Here is a 25,612-nt window from a genome sequence, read left to right as displayed (position 1 = left end):
TCATTTGTCCTTGGTTTTGTCCCTTGTGTTCTGTGGTTGGCTCCCTAAGGGGTGGGGCCCCCTGCCAATCACTGCCAGGAATGGCCCTCCATCCTATTTAAGGGAGGGTTTCCCATGGTTCCTGGCGGTTCATTGAATGTGCTGGAGTCGAGAGCGTTTTGATGAGTTAATGTGCTATTGCTTTGCTTTGTTTTCCAGATTTTCGACCCTGTGCTTTGTTTTTGACTTCGCCCCTTGGATTCTGTTTTGGAACTGCGCTTTCTGATTTTTTGGGTCTCTGCTCTGTCATGACAACAATTTTTGGATTTTGGGACTGTGTCATCTGATATTTTTGAACCTCTGCTCTATTTTGACAATGATTTGGAATTCTGTATTGGGTCTTTGTTTACTGAGTGTCGCATTGCCTTTTCAGGCATCTCCTTCGTGCTCTTTGGAGCTTTGCGCTTGCACAACCATTTTGGTAAAATAAACCTTTTATTTTTATCAAGCTTTGTATACCTAGTTCAAGGTATTTTGACGGTGTTTTCCCCCTCTAGGGGTGCTTTTGAACCCAAACAACTTCACGACCCTCTAAGAACTTTTTCAGTGAGACTCTATGTGTATACAGTATATATCTTACTCTTTATACTGTATACATGAATAGGAACATGCAGATAGCCACCAGGAGACCATTCTTCCTAGAATTATCCATCCCAGAAGCTCCTAAAATATTAATCTTCTAGAAAAATATCAATTACCTAGAAGCACAACTTGGAAGGACTTATTTGCCACATACTCTCCTCCAAAAGAGAGTTTTCATTTCAGTACTTGGGCATCTACTTGATCTAACATCATGGATGGCAGCCTTCAGTCTTTTCAGAATGCTCATTATAAAATAATACAGTAAATGTAAAAAACCCACTTTGTGTTAACATGTAGTCTGATGTGGCCATGTGCTCCTTGACGGTTATAAGATGTGCTTTTCTGTAAAGGACATTGACATGGGAATAATGTGGTAATTTTCATAACAACTCATTTGCTGATTTGGCACAGAATAAGAGGATTTCCAGGTTAATTGAGGATTTGCAGAGGCAAGGGTTGAGGATTTTCTCTTTATTAAATGATCAGTTGAACCTCAAGAAGATTTGAAGGTTCCTTTATTTTACCAATGGATGTTTTAGGCTGAACTGAGACAGTATTAAACTCCATGAGTATTTATAATTCTTGGACATCTTATGGCACTCAGGTTAATCAATATATAACCATTAGTTAAGTACACGTCTTTTGTTATATCTGCCTGGACAAATAATTGCCTCAATCTTGCTGAATTCTAAAATGTCTACACTTTAAGTAAAACTTTGTTAATGTAAAACATTTCTCCTCGTACTCCAGATACCTGAAAAGTGATTATACTCACTTCTACCAAAAAGTGTTGAATGGCTGATGCTTTTCTGAATGCGCTTCTTTACATAGTACAGCATCTTAGGTAGTCAGAACTTCTCCTGACAAGTTCAAGCAAGAGGCAGAATTGCAATCCTGGATAGGACACCATTCTGTTTTAGAATACAAGAGCATTCAGTATGTGAAATCAAAGTCGTCGCTGATCCTAATCTGTCCATCTACAATGTATGAAAAAAACTGGAATATGGTGAAAATAATCATTGGAACGTAGAAGAAAACCCACATAGTCAGTGAGCCAGGCTGGTATCTGACTTCCATAAACTTAGCATCAGTTAATACTGAGTCACCATTTTTGAATTTAAGATCAACAAGAGGAGTTTAGTTGTCTTCTGCACCAGTAGCCTCCCTGTACATTTAACCCTAGCTGTGATTGACCCTTAAGAGACTGAGGTGGAGCTAAATAAATAACCCCGCCCCCTTGATGCCATCTAAAATCCCACTGCTGTCACCACAAATTCCATTTATCCAAACAATAATTGAAAGTCTCACATTAAAATTCTTTTCTCCTTCTGGAATAATACATTCACAGGGTCTCTGGTGCCGGTGCTGTCATGGCATCCCTTAATGATCCAGTCTTGATAGATCCTTGAAAGGGACTGTCACCTATCGGGAGGTATACCTGAGGCTTTTCCTTTTTTTCTCATTTGATATCAAAGTAAGCTGAGAGATCTGGACAGAAGCCAGCACAATCATGAAAATCTGTGGAGAAAAGGCAAGAGACATTTTTCATGCCATGGACACACAAATGAGTATGCACAGTTTGTACACTGGTTATTTTACTCTTGGAGTTGTAGAGACCCCGCTAATGGTATCTGTTCACCACACAGGTATAGCTGTGTGACTTACTTCCAGAACAAACAAACCCAGGGTGATCCCACCAAGTGCCAGCAGGTTCTGCCGTCCCCACACCACCACTTTGTCTAAGCAGCCTTCTACGTAGATCTTATCGATCAGGTCCCAATCCCTTTGACTCTGAACTCCATAGCCACACATTGTGTTGATCACTGTCTGTGAAAGAAAATAAGAATGTTTTGGTGTGGGTTTGACCTTTTTAATTCACATTTTTTTTATAAAATAATGAAGAGACTTACAGTTTGTCTCAATTGCTTTGGCACAGTTCCCACAAATTGTAAATAAAATGGATTCAAAAAGTATTCCAACCCCTTCGCTTTCTGCACACTTTCTTGTGTTGTAGATTTAATTTCAAATGAACACATGCTGCACATCAATCCACACTCAATAACCCATCATGACAAAGTGAAAACATGTTTTAGGAAAGGTTGTCAAATGTATTAAAAATCCAAAACTGCAAATTCGAATTCATGAATGTATTCAGATCCATAATTCATTACTTTGTAGAAGCTCCTTTGGCAGCAGTTATAGCTGTGAGTCTTCTTGAGTAAGTCTCTTGAAACATTGCCCACCTGGATATGGTTACTTTGGTCCATTCTTTCCTCTCAAGCTCCATTACATTAGACTGAAGTTGCTTGTAAACTGCCGTGTTTAGGTCTCTCTATAGGTGTTCTATAAGGTCAAAGTCTGGACTTTGGCTGCAGCTACTCAATATTGGTGTCAAATGCCAATCCATCCTGTATGGTTTATCATGCTGAAAGGTGAATTGTTGCCCCAGTCTGAGGTTTTGTGCACTCTGGAGCAGGTTTACTTCAAGAACCTCTCAGTATTTGGTTGCATTCATTCTTCCCTCAATTCTTAACCAGTCTCTGCGTCCCTTCTACTGACAAGAACCCCCCATAGTCGATAGATAGATAGATAGATAGATAGATAGATAGATACTTTATTAATCCCAAGGGGAAATTCACATAATCAAGCAGCAGTATACTGATACAAAGAAACAATATTAAATTAAATAGTAATAAAAATGAAAAGAATTAAAATAAAATTAATGTTCGCATTTACTCCCCTGGGTGGAATTGAAGAGTCGCATAGTGTGGGGAGGAACGATCTCCTCAGTCTGTCAGTGGAGCAGGACAGTGACAAAAGTCTGTCACTGAAGCTACTCCTCTGCCTGGAGATGACACTGTTAAGTGGATGCAGTGGATTCTTCATGATTGACAGGAGTTTGCTTAGTGCCCGTCGCTCTGCCACAGATGTTAAACTGTCCAACTTTAATCCTACAATAGAGCCTGCCTTCTTAACAAGTTTGTCCAGGCGTGAGGCGTCTTTCATCTTTATGCTACCACCCCAGCACACCACCGCGTAGAAGAGGGCACTCGCCACAACCGTCTGGTAGAACATCTGCAGCATCTTACTGCAGATGTTGAAGGATGCCAACCTTCTCAGAAAGTATAGTCTGCTCTGACCTTTCTTACATAGAGCATCAGTATTGGCAGTCCAGTCCAATTTGTCATCCAGCTGCACTCCCAGATATTTAAAGGTCTGCACCCTCTGCACACAGTCACCTCTGATGATCACAGGGTCCATGAGGGGCCTAGGCCTCCTAAAATCCACCACCAGCTCCTTGGTCTTGCTGGTGTTAAGGTGTAAGTGGTTTGAGTCGCACCATTTAACAAAGTCTTTGATTAACTTTCTGTACTCCTCCTCCTGCCCACTCCTGATTCAGCCCACAATAGCAGTGTCATCAGCAAACTTTTGCACGTGGCAGGACTCCGAGTCATATTGGAAGTCTGATGTATATAGATTGAACAGGACCGGAGAAAGTACAGTCCCCTGCGGCACCCCTGTATTGCTGCACACAATGTCAGACCTGCAGTTCCCAAGACACACATATTGAGGTCTGTCTGTAAGATAGTCCACAATCCATGCCACAAGGTGTGAATCTACTCCCATCTCAGTCAGCTTATCCCTAAGGAGCAGAGGTTGGATGGTGTTGAAGGCGCTAGAGAAGTCCAAAAACATAATTCTTCCAGCACCACTGCCTCTGTCCAGGTGGGAGAGGGATCGATGAAGCATATAGATGATGGCATCCTCCGCTCCCACCTTCTCCTGGTATGCGAACTGCAGAGGGTCGAGGGCGTGACGGACCTGTGGCCTCAGGTGGTGAAGCAGCAGCCGCTCCATGGTCTTCATCAGATGTGACGTCAGAGCAACAGGCCGGAAGTCATTCAGCTCACTAGGACGTGATACCTTTGGGACAGGAGTGATACAAGATGTTTTCCAAAGCCTTGGGACTCTCCCCTGTTCCAGGCTCAGGTTGAAGATGCGCTGTAGAGGACTCCCCAGTTCCAATGCACAGGCCTTCAGCAATCGTGGCAATACACCATCTGGACCCGCTGCTTTGCTGGCACAAAGTCTTTTCAAAGTCTGACGCAGTCGCACCACTGTGCTTCACTGTGAGGATGGTTTTAGGTTGGGCGATGCGCAGTACCTGGAGTTCAGCCCTAAGAGGTTAATCTTTTTCTCATAAGACCAGAGAATGTTTTCTTGGTGCTCTCATAATCCTTTAAATGCCACCTGGCAAATACAAAGAATGTGTTAGCCACTCCACCATAAAACCCTGTTTGGTGGAGTGCTTACAAGATGGTCGTCCTTCCAACAGGTTCTCCCACCTCAACAGAGGATTTCTGAGGCTCTGTCAGAGTGACAATTGAATTTTTGGTTAATTCCTCGACCAAAGCACTTCTTTCCCAGTTAATTCTGGTTTGGGTTGCCCATACTCTTTGTCTCCTCCGTTTTGATTTCCGTCTGTCTTTGACCACCATTCTTGCATACATGTTTCATCACCTGGGGCCTCATGTATAAACGGTTTGTACGCACATAAATGTTGCGTTTCCTCACACACTTTGAGATGTATAAACACTAAACTTGTCGTAAAGCCACGCATAGTGTCACGGTAGCCCACATAACCTTTCACAGCGTCAAAGCAGTGCTACTATCTTTGTGTCATTCTCCTTTCTTTTTCATATTCGCATCAATGACACGGGATTGATCAAATTCACAGAAATTAATTGCATGTTGTTTACAAATTTCATTCATTTGATTGTAATCATTCTGTATCAATATAATGGTGCATGGAATGGCCAAACTATTCCAACTACCATAGCTTTTTTAGCTTTGTTAGAAGACATCGCAAATTTAAAGAATTAGAAAAGAGTGCGTATTTATAGATGATGATAATGACTGATGGCTTCTAAGTCGATTTCGTTTTTGATTTCCAAGAACTATCCTCTTGGAGTTGTGTGCTGAAATGGCGCCATCTTTATTAAGGCAGACTTTGAGGAATTGTGCTTTATCTGCTCCTTTGCAAGTTCTGTCCACTCTCGGATTTTTAGCAACAGGAGCTTTTCAATGTGAACTTGCTGACCAAACAAGTATTTCACAAACATCACCGAGTCGCGTCATGACAGCTGTATAGGATGGTATTATCTGCTTGTCGTCCAGATATACAAGATTTCCTTACACTGTGTTTGAACTGCGAAACATCAAAGCTCAATTCGCGGTTGGTTATCCAAATGTAATCGGAGCGGTCAGCTGCTATTGCAACGGCGCTGGACAAGTTACATCAGCCAGGTATGAATCACCAAATGAATGAGCTGGCATTGCAACATATATAGCTGGAGAGCCTATGAAAACGGCAGCTCCGTACAGATGCAGGTGTTTTCTCCAACAAGTGCCGCAAAAGGCATGCAGTTTTTTTAAAGATATAGCAAGTCACCTCAAATCCGTTGTGGCGCTCCGCTCTGTCGCTACACTATAAAGGCGCTTATGTAAATAGAATGCATTTGCACTATTAAAGTGCTGCTGTATATCCAACAGAAAGTGTGTCGCAGCTTGCCAGTACTTGAAGAGATGTGATATGATGAACCTGACCCTGATCCACTAAACGAGCAGCATTACAACTTCATTTGAATATAATTAGCGGAATGTAAAAACAGGTAATGAGATACAGCATTTATTTTATAACCAATTCATATAAATAGTTCTAAATATCACATAGTACAGCCCTTATATTCCTTAGATCACTGGCCACATCTCTTACAGCATCCACTATTGCATTTTGTTACTCTAGAACAGCGTGCCTCAGCACACAGCCTTACGGTAGCCCAGCGGTTTCCGATGCAGAGCTGTGTGCGCAGTCAGTGCCCGAAGACGTGCTCTGCACGGTAGCACCATCATGTCATCGGCACGGGGGTCAGCTTTTGCCAACAGAGTGTGATTACAACTGAACACCAGCAAAACCAAGGACCTGGTGGTGGATTTTAGGAGGACCAGGCCCCTCATGGACCCCGTGATTATCAGAGGTGACTGTGTGCAAAGGGTACAGACCTATAAATACTTGGGAGTGCAGCTGGATGATAAATTGGACTGGACTGGCAATACTGATGCTCTGTGCAAAAGAGGACAGAACCAACTATACTTCCTTAGAAGGCTGGCGTCCTTCAACCTCTGCAATAAGATGCTGCAGATGTTCTATCAGACGGTTGTGGTGAGCGACCTCTTCTACACGGTGGTGTGCTGGGGAGGCAGCATAAAGAAGAAGGACGCCTCACACCTGGACAAACTGGTGAGGAAGGCAGGCTCTATTGTAGGCATGGAGCTGAACAGTTTGACATCCGTGGCAGAGCGACGGGCGCTGAGCAGGTTCCTGTCAATAACGGAAAATCCACTGCATCCACTAAATAGTATCATCACCAGACAGAGGAGCAGCTTCAGCGACAGACTGCTGTCACTGTCCTGCTCCACTGACAGACTGAGGAGATCGTTCCTCCCCTGCACTATGCGACTCTTCATTTCCACACTATACAAAGTTATTGTCTGTTATACCTGCATTTTTACCACTCTTTAATTTAATATTGTTTTTTATCAGTATGCTGCTGCTGGAGTATGTGAATTTCCCCTTAGGATTAATAAAGTCTATGGTGGGCTGGCACCCTGCCCAGGGTTTGTTTCCTGACTTGTGGCCTGTGTTGGCTGGGATTGGCTCCAGCAGACCCCTGTGACCCTGTAGTTAGGTTATAGCGGGTTGGGCTAATGGATGGATGGATGGATTTAAAAATATCTATTTTTAGAAAGTCGTATAATGTTTTTTTTTTACAAAAACTAAAAGGGCGAACAACATACTGTTCTGCACACCACCAGACTACCTATGTGCTCTAATCACACTTATCAATGCTTGCAATGGCTAAAAAAGTAAGGGCGTACATTAACCACTTTCATTCTATCTATCTATCTATCTATCTATCTATCTATCTATCTATCTATCTATCTATCTATCTATCTATCTATCTATCTATCTATCTATCTATCTAATTGCAGACTGCAGTACCTACGAGGTCAGTCATGTAATGCCCCAATATCATGAAATGCCCTCAACGTCAGTCACGTAACACCCATCACATTAGACTATGATTAACATTAGAGCCCCATTACACTATGGTTAAGATTAGGATTGTAGGAGGGTTATCTGAGTCAAAGGGCGTTTTGAGACTGACGTTGTGGGCATTACCTGATCTATGTCATAGGTATTGCAAGCTGCAGCTAGACCCTTCTTCCTTTTGTAATATTGTCTGAAACAGAATAAACGGACTGGGGGATGCGACTCGCCTTTTCACATCGACTGTGACATCGGATCACTTCTTTTTTTTTATTGTGGTCAATGTGCGAGTTTCTGAACTTGAACTTTTAAGTGTCTCCGCCACGCTTTTGTTGCTTATACCACTGCCTAAGCCAACACATTGTACGTTTTTACTTGCCTCTGCTGTGCATTCGCTGGAATTCTTCTTTTTTTCATGTGCTTTTGCCATTGTCTTTTATCACTGAACGGAAGGGGCTATTTATATTTCTTTGCATATTAAAATATGCTTAATTATGGGAGGAGTCGGGATGGGGTGGCAGGCGTGTGCGTTAGTTTTCATGCTGACCGGGACAAGTGAGTGGAAGTTGGCTTACGCATGGTTTTGTGCATCTGGATTTTTTTCCTGCCTGCGCAGATTTCCACTTTTGTTTGTACACTATGTTTTTGTGTAAATTCTATGCATGGCATTATACATGATGAGCCGGTCTTGCTTTTAACTTGTAATAAACACTTTGCTGTATACAATTGAAACAGAACTGGAAGCAAATGAAACCCTCCATGTTTGTGTTTGTGGATGAAACTGGCCAAGGGCAGAAAGGCAGGTGAAAATGTCATAGGCCACCATACTACAGTGGAGAATCATGCAGTGTTGAAGTTGTGTCTTTGACATGAATAATGTTCAATTTACTAAAAAAAATATTAGTCAATATCACTGAGAAAGTAGAGGAATAGTGTAATTTGGAGTTTTGGAGTTAAAAAGCAAGCTGACAGTACACACTGACGGCAATATGTCAAAGCATTTTAACTGTCATGGTTTAGACAATGATGAAGGTCACTCATTTTCTACCCTGCTTAGTCCTGAACAGGGTTGCAGGGGTCTGCTGGAGCCTATCTCAGCTAACATAGGGAGCAATGCAGGAACAAACCACAGACAGGACGCCAGTCCATCAGAGGGCGAACACACATACAGCCCAACCACACAATTTCGGATCACGAAAGTGCTTTTCATTTTGGTGAAAACCTGCCAGTAAAGCATTATAAAAAAAAGTTGGGGGACGCAGACTTGTGCTGAGCATATTTCGATCACTTTTTTGATCCAAGATGCCTTTTAACAAAACACCTCCTAAAGTAGAAGTACCCAGTTTGCTTAACACCAAATTCAGTGACACTCTCAAGTTTGCTCATTCACTGCCAGTGCTGCAATTTGAGTCAATACTCCTGAAGCCCATTGGTTAATCCCTCAGCCACTTAGCCATCCCAGGTCTCCACACTCAGTTGCCCCTTACCTCCTCTTTTTCAGGAATGCAGCAGGAGAAGGGGACCCCACAGCGCTCCAGGCTTGGATTTGAGGTGTCACAGTGGAAGTACACATTTGCAGACCAGTCCCTTAATGACTTACTCCCACAACACTGGAACTAGATCAAAATAAACAGGGTGTTGTTAGTGGTACCCATGGGTAGTTCATTGCTCTTTCACCCTCAGCACCATCCACAGCTGTTCATTTCTGTCTTGTCTGGAGCTCCTCAAAAATAGAAATGGGACATCTGCGAACACGCACTGCGTCTGACATAGTCATAAAAGTCCTTGGAGACCCACAACAGAAAAATCAAATTGTAAGTCTGCTACATTGGCATCCAGTGGAAAGAAATGAAATCAGTCAAGCTGCTCCAGTGAACACCGTGGCCCTGTCAACTGGAGCCAAAGAATTTAGGAAGTTTGTGAAATCTATCTACAGTGTCTTATCTCCAAAAGAAAAACAAAACACATACAGTATTTAGTATGCATGTCTTGGCCACCGCTTGGTGTAAGGTAACCTGGGATGCAATTTAAAAAAATCGAGAGTGGTCTCCTCTAGAATTTCTCATATACTCAGATATGGGGATGGATATTTGAGGAGTAAATCGCAAGACAATGATTATATTTTTATAGTATGTACATTAAAGAACCATCAACAACAAATTAAATCAAATTAATAATACATTGAGCAATTATTATAAAAGTAAAGTGGAATAAATCGGACTCTGCAGGTGCATGAATAAAAAAGTACCACTTCTGGTTAGCGGAAATAGCCCAAACGTTGAGAGATATCTACAACCTAAGTGAAAGCATACTCAAGTTATCGTGTTTATTTACACACACTCGCAAATGCAAACACACACACACGCACGCACACACCCCCCCACACAGACAGACAGACAGACAGACACAATTCAGGGACGTCTAAAGAACTGAGATTCATCAAAATCTCAAAATCGAGTTTTTGGACCATGACAATACTTTCCCTATACTTTGTATACAAGATAATAAAAAATCTACAAAAATAACAGATAACAAAAGAAATGTACTTAGGTGGGTGTCACAGGTTTTTAATAATTTTGCCTTTGATAACAGCTGTCTGCTACAAACTTAAGATATGTTTGAGGACAAGAAAAGGGAAAATGCAAAATGCTGGGTTCATTTCCAACATACACAATCTTCATTGTACATTCTCAAGATAGGATGGTGTAAATTGGAGACTTTGTTTTCTTTTAATTATTCATCCATCCATTATCCAACCCGCTATATATCCTAACACAGGATCATGGGGGTCTGCTGGAACCAATCCCAGCCAGCACAAGGCGCAAGGCAAGAACAAATCCCGGAGCAGGGCACCAGCCCACCACAGGACACACACACACACCAGGGACAATTTAGGATCACCAATGCACCTAACCTGCATGTCTTTGGACAGTGGGAGGAAACTGGAGCACCTGGAGAAAACCCATGTAGAAACAGGGAGAACATGCAAAGTTCACGCAGGGGTGACCCGGGAAGTGCCACCATGCCTACTGGTTACAGTTGGCTATAAATATATATGGCCAGTATGTATATATATATATATATATATATATATATATATATATATATATATATATATATATATATATATATATACACTGTGAGTGGAAAAAACACACCAAAATGTTTTTCATCACATCTTCAACAATAGTCGGCCGATTTTGATAAAATTTGGAACATTGTATAAACTTGTGTCAAAGCCTGGTCAAAGCAGTATAAGATCTTACTTATTTATAAATTTGGTTGCCATGGATACGTGCGAACGCAGATGATAAAGTTTGACCCTTGCTAAATTTCGAATCTGGGGTTTGATGCAAGACCGCGTCTACCAGACTCCAATACGAGACATCGAGGACCTGAAGCAACGCCTCATCTCTGTCTGGGCTGAACTGAAACAGAGTGTTGTTGACAAGGCAATTGATCAGTGGAGACCAAGGCTGAGGGCTTGTGTTTGTGCCAAGGGAAAGCACTTCGAACAACTTCTTTAATAAATCATAAAACACTTATTAAAATTACTGTTCCACATCTTGTTGATAACTTTGAATGTAAAGGTAATCTCATTTTATTTATGTCAAAACACGCAGACTTAAGTTCAATAAGCTAGTGCAGCGATGTTGTTCGTTTGATGTGAGTAATTAATACAACTGTTGTTGGAAAACATATTACATAAACTTTGTATCAAACATTAAGTAAATCAGCCGACTATTGTTGAAGATGTGATGAAAAACATTTTGGTGTGTTTTTTTTCCACTCACAGTGTATATATATATATATATATATATATATATAATTTCCTTGTTTTCCTCATATATCCCCAAAACACAAGTTGCCTAACAAATCTAAAGTGGCCTGACTGCTGTATGGTCAACTGACAATCTGACTCTTTGCATTTCCAGTTCTGTGCCCACCAATGACTCCCTGCATCCATCTACTCAAAAAACTGGCTTCAGAAAATGAGCGAACAGATTATCTGCATAATTCAGAATCAAAGAAGACAATCATTTAGCCAGAAGTTACCTTTTTCTGGATGAAATCTATGAGATTGTCCAAGTCCAAATCATTTCTGTAAGTTGAAATTCCTCTTTTCACTAAAGCTTCAGACCTTTCCATCACCTGGCAAGTAATTAAGGAATTGATGTTAGGCAGTGAGTAAAAATGACCACTGGAGGAGCTGCTGAGCTGACCTGATCTCTTTACTGGTAGAATTTAAGTGCCAGCCAACTGAAAAAGGGACAAGATGAGCTTTAGTGCATGCTAATTTTTTCTCCCATTTATCTTATTTACTCTAAGCTAAATTTAAACACTGCAATCCTAGGTGAGCTACTTTGAAGTGGTTGCACCTTCAGACAAAAAGAATGACAAAAAAGACAAACAATATGGAAAATATTTTTTAAAGCTTACCAAATCACTGAATATAAAGCCAAGCACGGCAGCTGTTATTTGCAGGATAAGCACAACCGCCATTATGCCAGCAAACTGTTGAAAAGACATAAATAAAAATATCAGGATAAATTCCAGAATTATGACATTGTGAATTGTAATAAGTGAGTTAAAAAAAAGAAAAGAACAAAAACGTTGCTTGACTAATAATTGCTTTGGCAGTAAAAAGTGGTATCTAATTAAGACATCAAGTAGGAACAAAATCCTGAAGACACTGCAACCCATCAGGACTGAACGTGAGGACCCCTAATGTATCAGTTGTGCCCTACATACGGAATATAAGCGCCAGGGTTGTTGCCAAGAAATGGTCTGCAATTTACCCAAAAATAAGGGAAAGACTCTCTTGGGGAAGATTTAAAAGCAAAAGCCCTTTCTTTAAAAATTTCCGGTTCACAATTAAGCATTCAAGACTTTACTAGCTGCGTGTTGTCTTACGGACAAAAGACAACCTGAAGACGCCTTAGCACTTTTACTGTATTTGTGAACTTAGAGAGGCGTCAGCTAACTCTTAAGAATTACCAGGGCAGAGGACATGGACCCACTTGTGGTTGCTGCCCACTGGCAATACCACATCTTAGCTGTACCGCTGGCATATGAGTCCTATTTGTCTCAAGAAAATACCTCCAGATACACAATGTTTTAGTGAAAACTTCAAGCCTTGCTCTCTGTTGTTGAGGTGTTTTACTTCCACGTTGTTGAGCTGTGGCGACTGCTTCGTTTCGACGTTGTTGCTGTTCATTTGTGTCATTAGCACGGTGCATTGTCGCACAGCAGTGTTTGCTGCACACAGGTCTTTCATAGTAAGTGCTGTGGTTGAGTGTGAGCAGAGCGGACAGCTCCATATACCCCCACACACACACACATATACACACACAAAGATCTTTTGTTTATATATGTCAAATGGTTTGTTCCAGCAAATAAAGTTTGTTTGATTAATTTATCCTTTCTTGTCCTGTGATTTCATTTTCTGGTTAACGTCCTGTTGCATATGTGCACATAGGGTACAGCTTAAAGCAGTGGTTCTCAACCTTTTTTTTGGCCATGTCCCTCCTTAGGCCTCTCTAAAATCATGATGTCTCCCACTGTAACATATACCTTATTCTTATAATTACCTTTTGAAAAAGTGAACTCCTACTCACATGGAGGAAGCCCATAATGTCTTTAATTTGGTCTAAACAAGCTTCCAAAGAACATGGAAACAAAAGAGGGAAAGGATAGTTGAAGTACTGACAAAGAAATCACTAAGAAATTTGTTAAAACAAATCATATAATATGAAGTAATATGAAAATACAGCAAATACAGTTTTGAAAATATATAAGAGACGTGATATTCATAAATATAAAATAACTTTAATGACAGCTTTTTCTGTAATATTTTGATCATTTTATATTTTTGCTATATTGCAAAATTTTATAATCATTGTTACAATTCATGTTTTAATGGTAAAAACAAGTAGAAAAACCCAAGTCGGTTATAAAATCATAAATTAAAGGGTTCTTCACCTTCCCTTCTATATTTATATAAATATAGAAATGTCTCTGTAAAAAATAAAAATACAAATTATTTGTCTATTTTTTCTATCATTTTTAACAGTGAATTTCTGTTTTTTCATTTTATAAATTGTTTAACATACCTAAATTCTCGAATTGCCCCCCTAAAAAAAAACGTTGGGAATCACCAGCTTAAAGACTTCAGTGATTGTAACTTTCTGCCGAGACATGAGGTGGTGCTGTGCAATAACGTTCTCTATTCTCCTCCCTCTGCCAAAAGGAAGACTGACACTATTCCACCTATGATGTCACTTCTGGGATCCGACCACCTAGTCCCGCCTCTTCTTCTCAGAATGCCTCGTAAATCAAAGCAGTGCCATCTTCAGGAGTCTGACTAGGAACTACGGGAAGACTCAACATTTTTGCACATTTACACACTTTTTTTCAGATATTATGTGCATTTAAATATACAGTGTTGGCCAAAAGGTGCCCCCAACTACTTTCTTTGTGCTTGTATCTTTATAGTCCTCAAAAATATTAATTTGGAGATTTATGGCAAGTTAATTGAGCCAGGAAGATCTGGATGAGACATGTCTGCAAGTTATAGGTATGCTAGTTATTATGAAGTAATGAAAGTATTCGAGATTTGACTCATGAGAGCAGACAGTCTTGTTAGTGACAGGCTCGGACATTGTATGGCTTGTAATGTTGTATCTTGGACAAAGACAACCATAAACCCATAGAAGCAACTTACGATTTTCAGTAAAATTGAGGTGTCCCTCAGTGCTCCTAGGCAGCCAAAAAAGGTGATGACAAACATTAAGGAACCAATGACTATAAGCATCAGGGCAGGGTCAGTGGTCAGCAGGTCCACGATACCTGGTAAACAAAATGCATAGAAATCTGCACATGAGAACATTAGAACAGCAAAAAGCGAGCCAATTCTATTCAGCTTCATTCTCCAAAATAACATCAACTTGAATTTTGAAAATTCCTAAAGTCCTACACCTGGTAATTTATTCCATGTGTTTATGGTTCTTTGCATGAAGAAAACGTTTCCAACATGTGTGTGAATTTTGCACTTAATGAGTTTCCAGATGTTTCGCTGTGTTCTTCCTGAAGAATTTATTTTAAACTAACAAATGGGATCCACTGAATTAATTAAATCATGTCATTTCTTAATCTCTTTTTCCTTAAATTAAAAGGTTCAACTCCTTCAGTCTCCTCTAATAGTTCATACCCCTTAGTAGCAAAATCACCCCAGTCACTCATCTCTGGACATTCTCCATCACTGTTATGTTCTTTCTGTGATAACGAGACCGAATGCGTTGTGACGGATGGCCGGGCCCCATGCCCGACCGGGGCGCCCCTGCAGCATATGTACGAAGGGTAGCAAGCATGCGAAACACAACATCTCCCCCTGGATCGCTAGATGGCAGCCTCCCTGGGTTGCAACGGTGCCTCAGACTCCCGCAGGGCTTCATGGAGGATGGAGTTTTGTGTGTGAGTTCAGTGTCATGGTCATGGGAATCAGAAGATGTGTAAATGATTGCATGAAACCTTGAAGAAGCTGAAGCGATCCACACATCGACAGGCCACAAAGCAAAAATGCCAGAGCATTCCCTATAAAGAGCTGTGAATTTTAAAGATCTGAATTTGGTGCAAACACAACCATTTCAGTTATGGGATGGTTAAAGGACATAAGTGCTTTCCTCTAGAATTGCACCTTATTTTATTTGTAATGTCTCACCCATCTGGCGATATATCTTGCTTGTGTAAATAAATAAATAAATATGTCTGTGTCACAGTGGTAGGTGGTGCTGCCATGTGGCTATGGAGCAGTGGGCTCAAATGTAGGCCTGTTTGGAGTTTCTGTGTTCTCCCTGTATTACTGTGGGTTTCTGAACAAAATGTAATTTTTCTCCAGTATCTCAAAGACTTGTATATTAGACTCACTGGTGACTTTTATCAGATCCATTCTGAATGAGTGTGGGATGTAAAATGAGTGGACTGGCACTCCAGCTGGGGTGTGTTTGGTGCTGCCAGGTAGACCGCAGGCTGCAGTCCTGAAACTGGATAAGTGGGTTCAGTAAACGACTATTTGTCAGGATCTGCCCAGTCTAAACACACTTTGGTTGCTGTCAGCATACTGTTTTCATGCAATTGGTCTTCAACTTTAAGTGTGACCAGAATTTACATGAAATTATGTAGGAATGAGCTAAGACTTCCTAGTCTATAATTAGTGGGATATGGTTGTCTCCCTTCTTGTGGACTGCAGGCCTCTTTGTAATGCTGGCTTCATTTCTTTTAGGCTGATGAGTTTTTTGGTGTTCAGTTCACTTATTGCCTGAAGTACACTTTACATTTCCATTTCAAAATTCTTAAGCAACGTTCAACATTTTGTTTGAACCAATAAACACTAAGAAAACCATTGATTTATTATCAATTTGTATAAGTGGGGAAACTGTAAGTGAAATGCTCAAATCATGCTACTTCAGAGACAAAAAAAAATTAATCAGAATTTGGTTTTAATAGGCAGTATGGACTCTAAGCCCAAAGGTTGTGAAGTCAATCCCCACCTGTGACTCATGGTGTGACCCTGAGCAAGTCAAGTCACCTGTCTGTGCTTTTAATGTAAAAGCTAACCGTAGACATCTGTACTTGTAAAGTTCCTTTGGGAAGTGCTCTGCTACAGAAAGGTGCCATATAAAGCAATGTTCTTTATTTTTTTTTAGGAATTAATAAAGATGAGATAGGAAATCTAAAACACTTTATTCCTTGCTAATACATTTTCCCATAGAAAACAGACAATGTTAAGCAATACTGTAATCACGAGCAAATGTGTGTGTGGCGGGGTCAGAGGTGTGTCACGCGATGATATCTTAGCTCTACAGAACTCACACTTACCTCCCTCTTTGGCCAATTTTGCGTAGATTCCTACAGCAATGAGCAACGCACTGGCCACCTGTGAATAAAAAAATGTAAAACAATGGTAAACATACTCCAAATATTCCATACTTCTGAACAGGGAAAAGTGCAATAGGAATTAATGTAAAAAAGAGTTTATAAAAATATGAGTAAGACAGATAGAGAGAGAGAGTAACTGTAAAAGGTGCCATTATACAACACTGAATCACAATGGATTTAATTTGCCTTTTTTGACACTGATTAACAGAAAAACACTCTTTAACATCAAACTGAAAACAGATCTCTGCAAAGTGGTCAAAATTAATTACAAATGTAAAGTATGTAAAATTCCAAGGGCATGAATACTTTTTACAATCACTGTAGATAGATTTATTCACTATATTTTGGCCTACTTTTCATCACTCTGCGCACGAGGACTGCATCTACCTTGCCCTGGTCTTACAATACACAATACACTTGTTCCTAAGTCAGTCTCTTAAAGCAGAACATTAATAGAAATCTCCCATTGGTTGAGCGAGTCACTAAAATATATTTGGCACCCTGTCATGAGATGTGACTTCAGGTTTTTTAAAAGTAGACCAAGTTGGCTTTAATTTTTTTTACTTTATTGTTATAAGGCACCTTCAACCATAATGATTATAAAACTTTGAGTGTATACATATAATAATAATTATAATAATTCTTAATATTTATATAGCGCTTCTTCTCACTACTCAAAGCACATTACATACTTTACATAGTGAGTGTGGAGCCATTTTAACCACCACTAATGTGTAGCATCCACCTGAATGATGCAATGGCAGCCATTTTGCATCAGAATGCTCACCAAAAATTAGCTGTTAGATGGTGAAGGGGTGCGATGGATAACTAGCCAATTCGAAACAGAAGATGATTAGGGGGGCAAAATGACAAGGCCATGGAGGGCCGTTTCACCAGGACATTGAGATACACCATTCTGTTTATGAAGGATACCCAGGGATCTTTTATGACAGCCTGACAGCCAGGATCTCAGTTTTATGTCTCATCAGAAGGATGGCACCATTTCTATAGCACAGTGTCCACATCACTGCAATGGAACATTGAGATCCACATTCAGACCACAGAGTAAGTGCTACCTGCTGGCCACACCAACGCCTCTTTCAGCAGTAACCTGAGCTTTCCTTGTTACAGTAACATCTGCATATGTCTGTACGATAGATAGATAGATAGATAGATAGATAGATAGATAGATAGATAGATAGATAGATAGATAGATAGATAGATAGATAGATAGATAGATAGATAAAAAGGGAACTATGTGAGATAGATAGATAGATAGATAGATAGATAGATAGATAGATAGATAGATAGATAGATAGATAGATAGATAGATAGATAGATATCCACATACTATTGATACATAGATAGATGCTAAACCAGGCCTTTGAAATACTATTGACAATATCAGTTGGGTGTTTCCAATTAAACATTGTACATGTTTGTAAAGAAATTGTAAAGAGCCTTCATGGACTGCGACGCATCAGAGAATGTTATATAATGCCAATGTCACATTACGCAACTTCAAATCCTAGGGTACCTCAAACCCGATGACTGCTCTTGTCACCACACCATGTCAAACTACATGACTAATAATCATTATCATTAGCCATATCACATTAAGTAACTACTCCTAATGAGTAGTTACTCATTAGAATGCTCCTAATGAGATGATGGATGGTGCCCTGGGGGATCTTCTCCCAGATCTGGACGAGGGCATTATTGAGCTCCTGGATAGTCTGAGGTCCAACCTGGCATTGTCGGATGTACTGAAACATAATGTCCCAGAGGTGTTCCTTCATCCTCCTGGAACTGCCTGCATAATCTCACCACATGAGGCCAGGAGGAACCCAGGACCCACTGCACCAGCATAGGGTCTGACAATGGGCCCAAGGATTTCAACCCAATGCCTAATTACAGTCAAGGTTCCGTTGTCTAGCCTGTAGAGGTCTGGGCATCCCTCCGTTAATGTGCAGTCCCCACCCCCCCGACCATCACTGACCCACCACCAAACCGGTCATGCTGAACGATGTTACAGGCAGCATAATGTTCTCCATGGCTTCTCCAGACCCTTTCACGTCTGTCACATGTGCTCAGGGTAAACCTGCTTTCATCTGTGAAAAGCACAGGGCGTCAGTGGTGGACCTGCCAATTCTGGTATAATATGGCAAATGTCAATTGAGCTCCATGGGCAGTGAGCACTGGGTCCACTACAGGATGTCAGGCCACCCTCATGAAGTCTGTTTCTGGTTGTTTGGTCAGAGACATTCACACCAGTGGCCTGCCGGAGGTCATTTTGTAAGTCTCTGGTATCACTCATTCTGTTCCTCCTCACCCAAAGGAGCAGATACCGTTCCTGCTGATGGGTTAAGTACCTTCTACGGCCCTGTCCAGCTCTCCTAGACTAACTGCCTATCTCCTGGAATCTCCTCCATGCCCTTGAAATTGTGCTGGGAGAGATAGCAAACCTTCTGGCAATGGTACATATTGATGTGCCATCCTGGAGAGGTTGGAGTACCTATGAAACCTCTGTAGGGTACAGATATCACCTCATGCCAGTAGTGATACTGAACGTAGACAAATGCAAAACTAGTGAAAAAACATTCAGAAAAGATGGATGGAAAAATGTCAGTAGCCTCAATCTGTTAAACCATTCCTGTTTTGGGGGTTGTCTCATTGTTGCCCCTCTAGTGCACCTGTTGTTAATTTCATTAACACCAAAGCAGCTGAAACTGATTAATAACCCCCTCTGCTACTTAACTGGTCAGATCAATAGCCCAGAAGTTTCACTGACTTGATGCTATACTCTGATTAAAAGTGGACCTTCAATTTATTTATATACATATACTGTATATAAACTGTGATCTAAATTAATTTCAAATCTAAAACGCTGCTAAATAACGGTGCCAAATATCAGTAACAGATGTGCTTCTCACAGTTTGGCTTTTAAAAAGCGTATAGGGCTTCAGTTCAATACGCAAACAGTTGTGGGACTCTAACAAGACTGCGAGACAGAAACCTTGACAACCTTTAAGCAGCATCTGATTAAGATATTGGGACAGCTTAGCTATTAGCTAAACAAACGAGCTTGATGAACTGAATGGTCTCCTCTCGTTAGTCACTGTTTTATGTTTTTATGAAAGCAGTTTTATCTGTAAGTGTATCTTAAAAAGAAATGTTTGATGCAGCAGAACATATCGGGCCAGACAACGTGTTTTTGGGTCTGGGCTTTGCAACGTGTGCGCGATTTATTACTGTCTGTCAGATTCCCGCAAATTAACGAAAGTAAAAGATAACGTAAATAATGTTTTGAGGAGAGAGATTTGACGCGATTTCGAGTTCTCTACTGCCTGATGTCCAAAGCTCCTGGAGAGCCAACGGCTGATCTAGATAAGCAACCTAGCAAATGGATGGGTGGATGGTCGGATGGACCATTTGCATAGTTTTCACAACCAATACTGTTATATAATGTATCGCAGTGCACACTTGACCTGTACGCATTCCTAGAAAACCTCCCGAGTTTTGTCCCCATTATATATCACTCTGGCACACGAAATGAACTTGAATCGCGCGGACGTCCACTAGTATACACCAGTTACTTGGGTTGACTTACAGTACTCTGACACTCACCCAGAAGAAGTAGCAGAACGCGAACAGCGTGTATTTGATAGCTCTGCTGGTCTTCATGGTCCAGCTAATCAGTGGACTTGCGGTTCTCAAGTAGAGTCTATTACGAAACGGACGAGTAGTTTATCCGGTGCTGTGCGCTCGCTCAGACTTTGGCTCCCGTGTTTCCCCCGCTGGGTCTGCTCGAGATTCCTCCTCTTGTGAATTGTGCATTGGGTTTGATCTCCTTCTCGGAGGACGTCTTCTGGTCCAGTTCAATCCGATCCGATTTTTTCTGCATTTAGTTTCCTAATTGTTATCAGTTTTCCAGGGTGGGTGAGCCTTCTATACACTGTTAATCTCATTGAGTCTATACTCCAGAGAGTTGAAGAGTGGTGATGTCGAATGCTGACAATCATTCTTCGGAGTCCATGGCTTTGTCGGGATCGTCAAATTCCTGAGTACTACTAAACGAGTCCTCGTTGTCTGTCTAATTCTGCTTGGGTGCTTGAGCAGGTCTTCATACCTGAAGTCGCTGGTGGCAGCCGGCGTGTGGAAGCTTGCTCTCTGCTCTACTGCCGGAATCATATTGCTCAGTCTGTGATTCAGCAGCTTAGTGGGCAGAGTGGGAGGGAGCGGCGATAGAGAATGTGAAAATCAGCTGCTGACTTTCTGACACTCTGAGAGCCCATCCATCCAAACATTCACTTGTTGATTTCGCCACTCAGTTTAAACTAATAGAAATAGAGGAACCAGCTATGATCTGAAAGACAATTCCTGGTGTTTCGGCGTATGCATTTCCAAAATGTGCAAACATTAAAAGCTTCGGATCAATGTCGCTCCTAACATAATAAAATTCATATTACACACCCTTTGCATTCACCCTTTTAAGAGGCAGGGATGAAGCGGCACCCAGTACAGGTCTGGCTGTCCCTTGCGCGTGCTCGCCGAAAACTGTCCTTGCATTCAATTACAGTATTTGAAATCGAATTAAGCTTCTTCAGTAAATCGATATAATATGGAAAGATTGGCATCCAGAAGGCTCCTAAAAAAATTAAAACCAAAAAGCGTGGGCAAAGCTCAGTATATCAATTAGAATCTTAACCAACAAAATTAACAGTACAGTTTTATCAAACACACTTTCTTCTTGCGCACGGTCGGCTGCACTGAGGTTTAGCGAGGTAATCTCTACAAATTGTATACGTCCAGCTAATCATCTGGAATGGTTCTGATTTATGTATTACAAGTGTGTAATCCAATTCATTATTACCCGAATGTACATACAAATCAGGAACCAAAGCTGGACCGGACTGCCAGGTGTTCTGTCGAACCACACTGTCTAGCGAATTATTCTTCTGCGCATGCCCATTACACATTTATGCTAAACCGTCAATAAAAAAGTTTCTTAAATAAACAAAATTACGTTAATTAAAACAGACCATACTAAAATTACCATTTGTAGTTTATGCCATTAAGAGCAATCCAATTCCTTTACCTGTTTTAATCTTTTTTTTTGTCCATCATTATTGTGATTATAAGCCGAACATGATTGGTATGGGCGACCTTACAAAAATAAAATCGGCTGATGGTAATACATTATCATAAAAATGATATGTTCATTTCGACGTCTTCACTTTTAAACGTGTAAATAAGTGTATGTGCAGCTTGTTTCGACAATGCAACACAAATCCACGGAATACCGGCACGCCGGACAATTTACATTCAGTCCCTTAAGAACGTCTTTGAAGTGAAGTAAAACCGGGGAAAAACTCACCAGGCGAACTTAAGGATACCGGTCTGGACGTAAGCCTGTAGGACTGGAGCTGTCACTCTTTGTACCACCCAACCTAACACCCGTTAGCAATTTTTATTGAGTGGCTGAAAATTGCAGATCGCACTCTTTATGCGCAAAATAATATTGGACATATTCCAGTGGTGATCACTGTATTAGATTGATTGCTTGTTTCACTTGGCGTTAATCGTCCGTTTCCTGTACTGTATCACTTTCAGTTCTGATCAATGATTTCTTCCAACATATTTTTTATTTAGACTGCTTCCCTTATTTTTCAGATTTTTGAACAAGTTAAATTAATGTCTAGAACAGCGTAGTGGTTTTGACTAACACATGCATAACTCTCAACCATGTCATAAACAGGATGTCTGATGGCGTAATTTTCTAGTGAATGCCAGGTATAGCACAAACAAAAAAATGCCTTTTCTTTGTTCCTCGAGGGCAAAATAATTTGCCTGTCAGAACAGCACACCAAAAAAATGTGTAAGCAAAATGCCGGGGGCTGATGGGTGAAAAATTCAGTGAGGACCCAGTAGGGTACTTCTTACATATCACATCTAACACTCCTAAAGATTTCTATAAAGAATGAAATGCATACCAGCAAAACCGGGTGAGTGCTATTACTGTGTGATTTGACTGTTGGACCCTCTTGGACTGATTGAGGCATTTCAACTGCAAAAATATTTCCATTCATTCACCTGTCCATTTTCAAGACCATTTATCCACTTCCAGTACAATCATTACAGTTGAAGCTGTAAATGGAGCCAGGACTAGGAAGAGTAAAATTTAGAGCATTTAGATATAAAACAGTAAATTTACAGTTCAAGAATTGTGGGCATTTGATTTCTTATAGCAACACCTGTTTAAAAGACTGGTTACGAAAAAGATACGTTTGAGGAGTGCTATTTCTGAAAACATTAGTAATAGGTCTGTATTAGCAGGATTTATTTATTTATTTATTTTACTTTTAAAGTTTCTATGAGGAAAAATCAGATATGCATCAACAAAACAAATCATCACTTAAACTATAATTCTGTAAACTCTGTGTAAATCACCAGACTAACAGGTAGTTTGGCATAGGGGTGACAATCCATTTATTGGTATATCTCAGCCGGGGTTTCTCTCTTCTTTTGTCTTATATTCTTTTTGTTTTTTGTTGAACCATTTTTTTATGCTTATGTTACTTTTGCTAATTATCTGCAGTACTTTTTTTTTGCCTGTTTTATGTTCCATGAGTTTTGTGGATGGCCCCCTAAGAGGTTTGCCACCTGCCAATCACCATCAGGACCTTCCCTCCGCCCTGTGAATTCAGAGGTTCTCCCACAGAGCCTGTTGGTTCATTTGGATGTTATAGGGCGAGGAGAGTTTGTGCGCTTTGTATTCCTACTCTGCTTTTCAAATTCTCTGACTTGTTCTGGTTTTTTGTCTTCATTTTTGGTGTACTGTATTGGGACATTGGTTGCTTGCTTTGGATTGCCACGCTGTTTAGTGTAAATCCTTTTTTGTGCTCCAAGGAGGTTCATTGTCATTGAAGAGCATTTCTGTAATAATAAATTTACAGTATATTTTATAAGGATTCTACTAGACGTTTATTTGTGTCTAACTGGGGATTTTGATGGAATTTTTCCCTCTAGTGGGCAGTTTTGGAAGTGCTTTTGGGACTTGCATGCTTTGGGACTCAACAGTTACAATCTGACCTAGGCACCTCTATGAACATACAGTATACTTTTTATTTAGGTTGCTGTAATCAACTGAAAACCTTAATGTAACCACATAAAATCAGTGAAGTTGAAGTGTAATGATTATCTTTAAGCATTTATCTATGGTTCTTATTTACTGCATCGTCACTAACATATGCAAATAATGCAATATAACTATTCAGTCAATGTATAACATTGAGAGTTTTTCCAGCAAGAGAAAGATGATGGAGAGCTTTTCTTAGTTTGGCATAGATGGTGGTGAATAATGGAGAACAATATTTATCTAATTTTAACACAACTTTGAATGTAAGCCCATTTGAGAGATGATTATAGACTGAACTAAATCAGCCTCTAGCAATGCATTGAAGAGCTGCAGTCCTGTTGCTGTTTTGTTCATTTAATATTTTTTTTTTTGCTATTTTTTTGTGTGTCCTGTGCTACAGTATTTTGAGGATTATTATTTTTATTTTTTATCAGCTGTGTTACCCGGCTTTGCCCAGGACATTTCCTAAGACAGTAGGCCTCCATTATACCGGGTGGTCCAGATGTAATTATGCAGATCCAGATCGTCTGGATGACTTTGATTTATGCGGGGATGATTCCAGTTCGGCGTGAAGACGATTCTTCATGTCGTCAGTTCGCACACTTCTCGATGGTCTGGGATTTTTCGGGTGATTTTCTGTGTAATAACTTAATAACTTATAGCTTAATGAAAATGGCATAATTAGATCTGGACCATAGATTAAGATCAGTTTAAATACACAGGGGTTAACATCACAAGTAAACATAAAGCTCTTTATCAACAAAATTTTGCCATCTGTATGGAAAAAAATAAGCAAGACTTGCATAGCTGGTCAACCCTTCATCTCACTCTAGCTGGAAGAATTAACGTTGTTAAGATGAATATTCTTCCTAAGTTTCTTTTTTTATTTCAAAACATTCCAATATACATCAATAAGTCATTTTTTAAGCAATTAGATTCAACAGAATCTAACAGATGCTAACACCAAACATTGTCATAATAATACAAAACAATATTATTGGATTAGTGGGAACTGGTCAGTTGTATTGAGTCCAGTGTGTTCGTAAGTTAGAGTCTGTATTGTATTAAAAAATGCCACCACCCCCAAATTTTGCTACTCTAGGCAACCAGCTAGTTACTGTTACTAGTATTACTTGGCTGACATGTGTATTCAAGGTGACGTACAACATTTGAGATGCAATTGCTTAAACTTCAATTTTGTTTTTCAAATTGAAGAACAGACAGGTGAAGTGACTTGCTCATGATCACAAAGTCTCAGTAACAGAATTTGAACCCACAACCTCAGGGTTTGAAATTCAAAGTCTAAAGCCTTAATCACTATGTCACACTGCCTAAATGGTAGAGCCAGCCCTGGACAACTCTACTCATCACAGGAGACACACACACCTACCTACACTGCGCCATCTTTGAAATACTCCTTAAACCAACTAGTGTTATATGGTAGGAAAACAGGCGTAACGTTTATTTATTTTATAACACCAATTAGGAACCCACAGGGCCTATAGTGCTACAGGTTAGTCCCCAGTTAAGGAGTAAGATGTAATCATTACTGAAATCGCATCTAATATTTGGAACAGAAACTGGACGGCGGTACGAATGAAGTTCTAACTTGAAAATAAAGAACTTCACATAAACCCATCAACCACTGAAACCACCAAATGTCTTGTTCATTCTGAGTTTTAAAGTCTATTATACAGTACTTATTCATATGAAAGGCACTTAAGTGCTCTGTCATAACTAGATGGCTGGGTGGGCTGACAAGTGGTGACATTTTGGAAGATGACCTGAATGAGTTTTGCTGTAAC

At 40.3% G+C, this 25,612-nt stretch overlaps 1 protein-coding gene across 2 annotated transcripts; it reads right to left on the bottom strand.

Moving 5' to 3' along the window:
• Nucleotides 1–1,119: 1,119 nt before the first annotated feature.
• Nucleotides 1,120–22,164, bottom strand: zgc:113223 (uncharacterized protein LOC541424 homolog). 2 transcript variants are annotated; one of them, XM_039766570.1, is made up of 8 exons: nucleotides 22,047–22,164; nucleotides 16,610–16,667; nucleotides 14,457–14,581; nucleotides 12,173–12,247; nucleotides 11,789–11,884; nucleotides 9,220–9,348; nucleotides 2,287–2,448; nucleotides 1,120–2,139 (listed from the first exon to the last, which is right to left on the bottom strand). In XM_039766570.1, exons 3-8 carry the CDS (start codon nucleotides 14,544–14,546, stop codon nucleotides 2,044–2,046), a joined length of 648 nt encoding a protein of 215 aa, XP_039622504.1. In that variant the 5' UTR covers nucleotides 14,547–14,581; nucleotides 16,610–16,667; nucleotides 22,047–22,164; the 3' UTR covers nucleotides 1,120–2,043. The 2 variants fall into 2 exon arrangements, with proteins under 2 accessions (XP_039622504.1, XP_039622503.1); XM_039766569.1 differs by lacking the exon at nucleotides 22,047–22,164 and adding an exon at nucleotides 20,297–20,913.
• Nucleotides 22,165–25,612: the final 3,448 nt, after the last annotated feature.

Source organism: Polypterus senegalus, chromosome 10 (assembly GCF_016835505.1).
Source record: "Polypterus senegalus isolate Bchr_013 chromosome 10, ASM1683550v1, whole genome shotgun sequence".
NCBI lineage: Eukaryota > Metazoa > Chordata > Cladistia > Polypteriformes > Polypteridae > Polypterus > Polypterus senegalus.
This window is presented reverse-complemented; position numbering and strand designations above follow the sequence as displayed.

Bases quoted from the DNA above. Each gene is read 5' to 3' on its own strand.
- zgc:113223 (XM_039766569.1), bottom strand. From the start codon at position 20,353: ATGAAGACCAGCAGAGCTATCAAATACACGCTGTTCGCGTTCTGCTAC. The intron at 14,582-16,609 runs GTAAGTGTGAGT...TTTGTTTACCAG, and splicing joins AAAATTGGCCAAAGAGGGAG to GTATCGTGGACCTGCTGACC. The intron at 11,885-12,172 runs GTAAGCTTTAAA...ATTACTTGCCAG, and splicing joins GCTTTATATTCAGTGATTTG to GTGATGGAAAGGTCTGAAGC.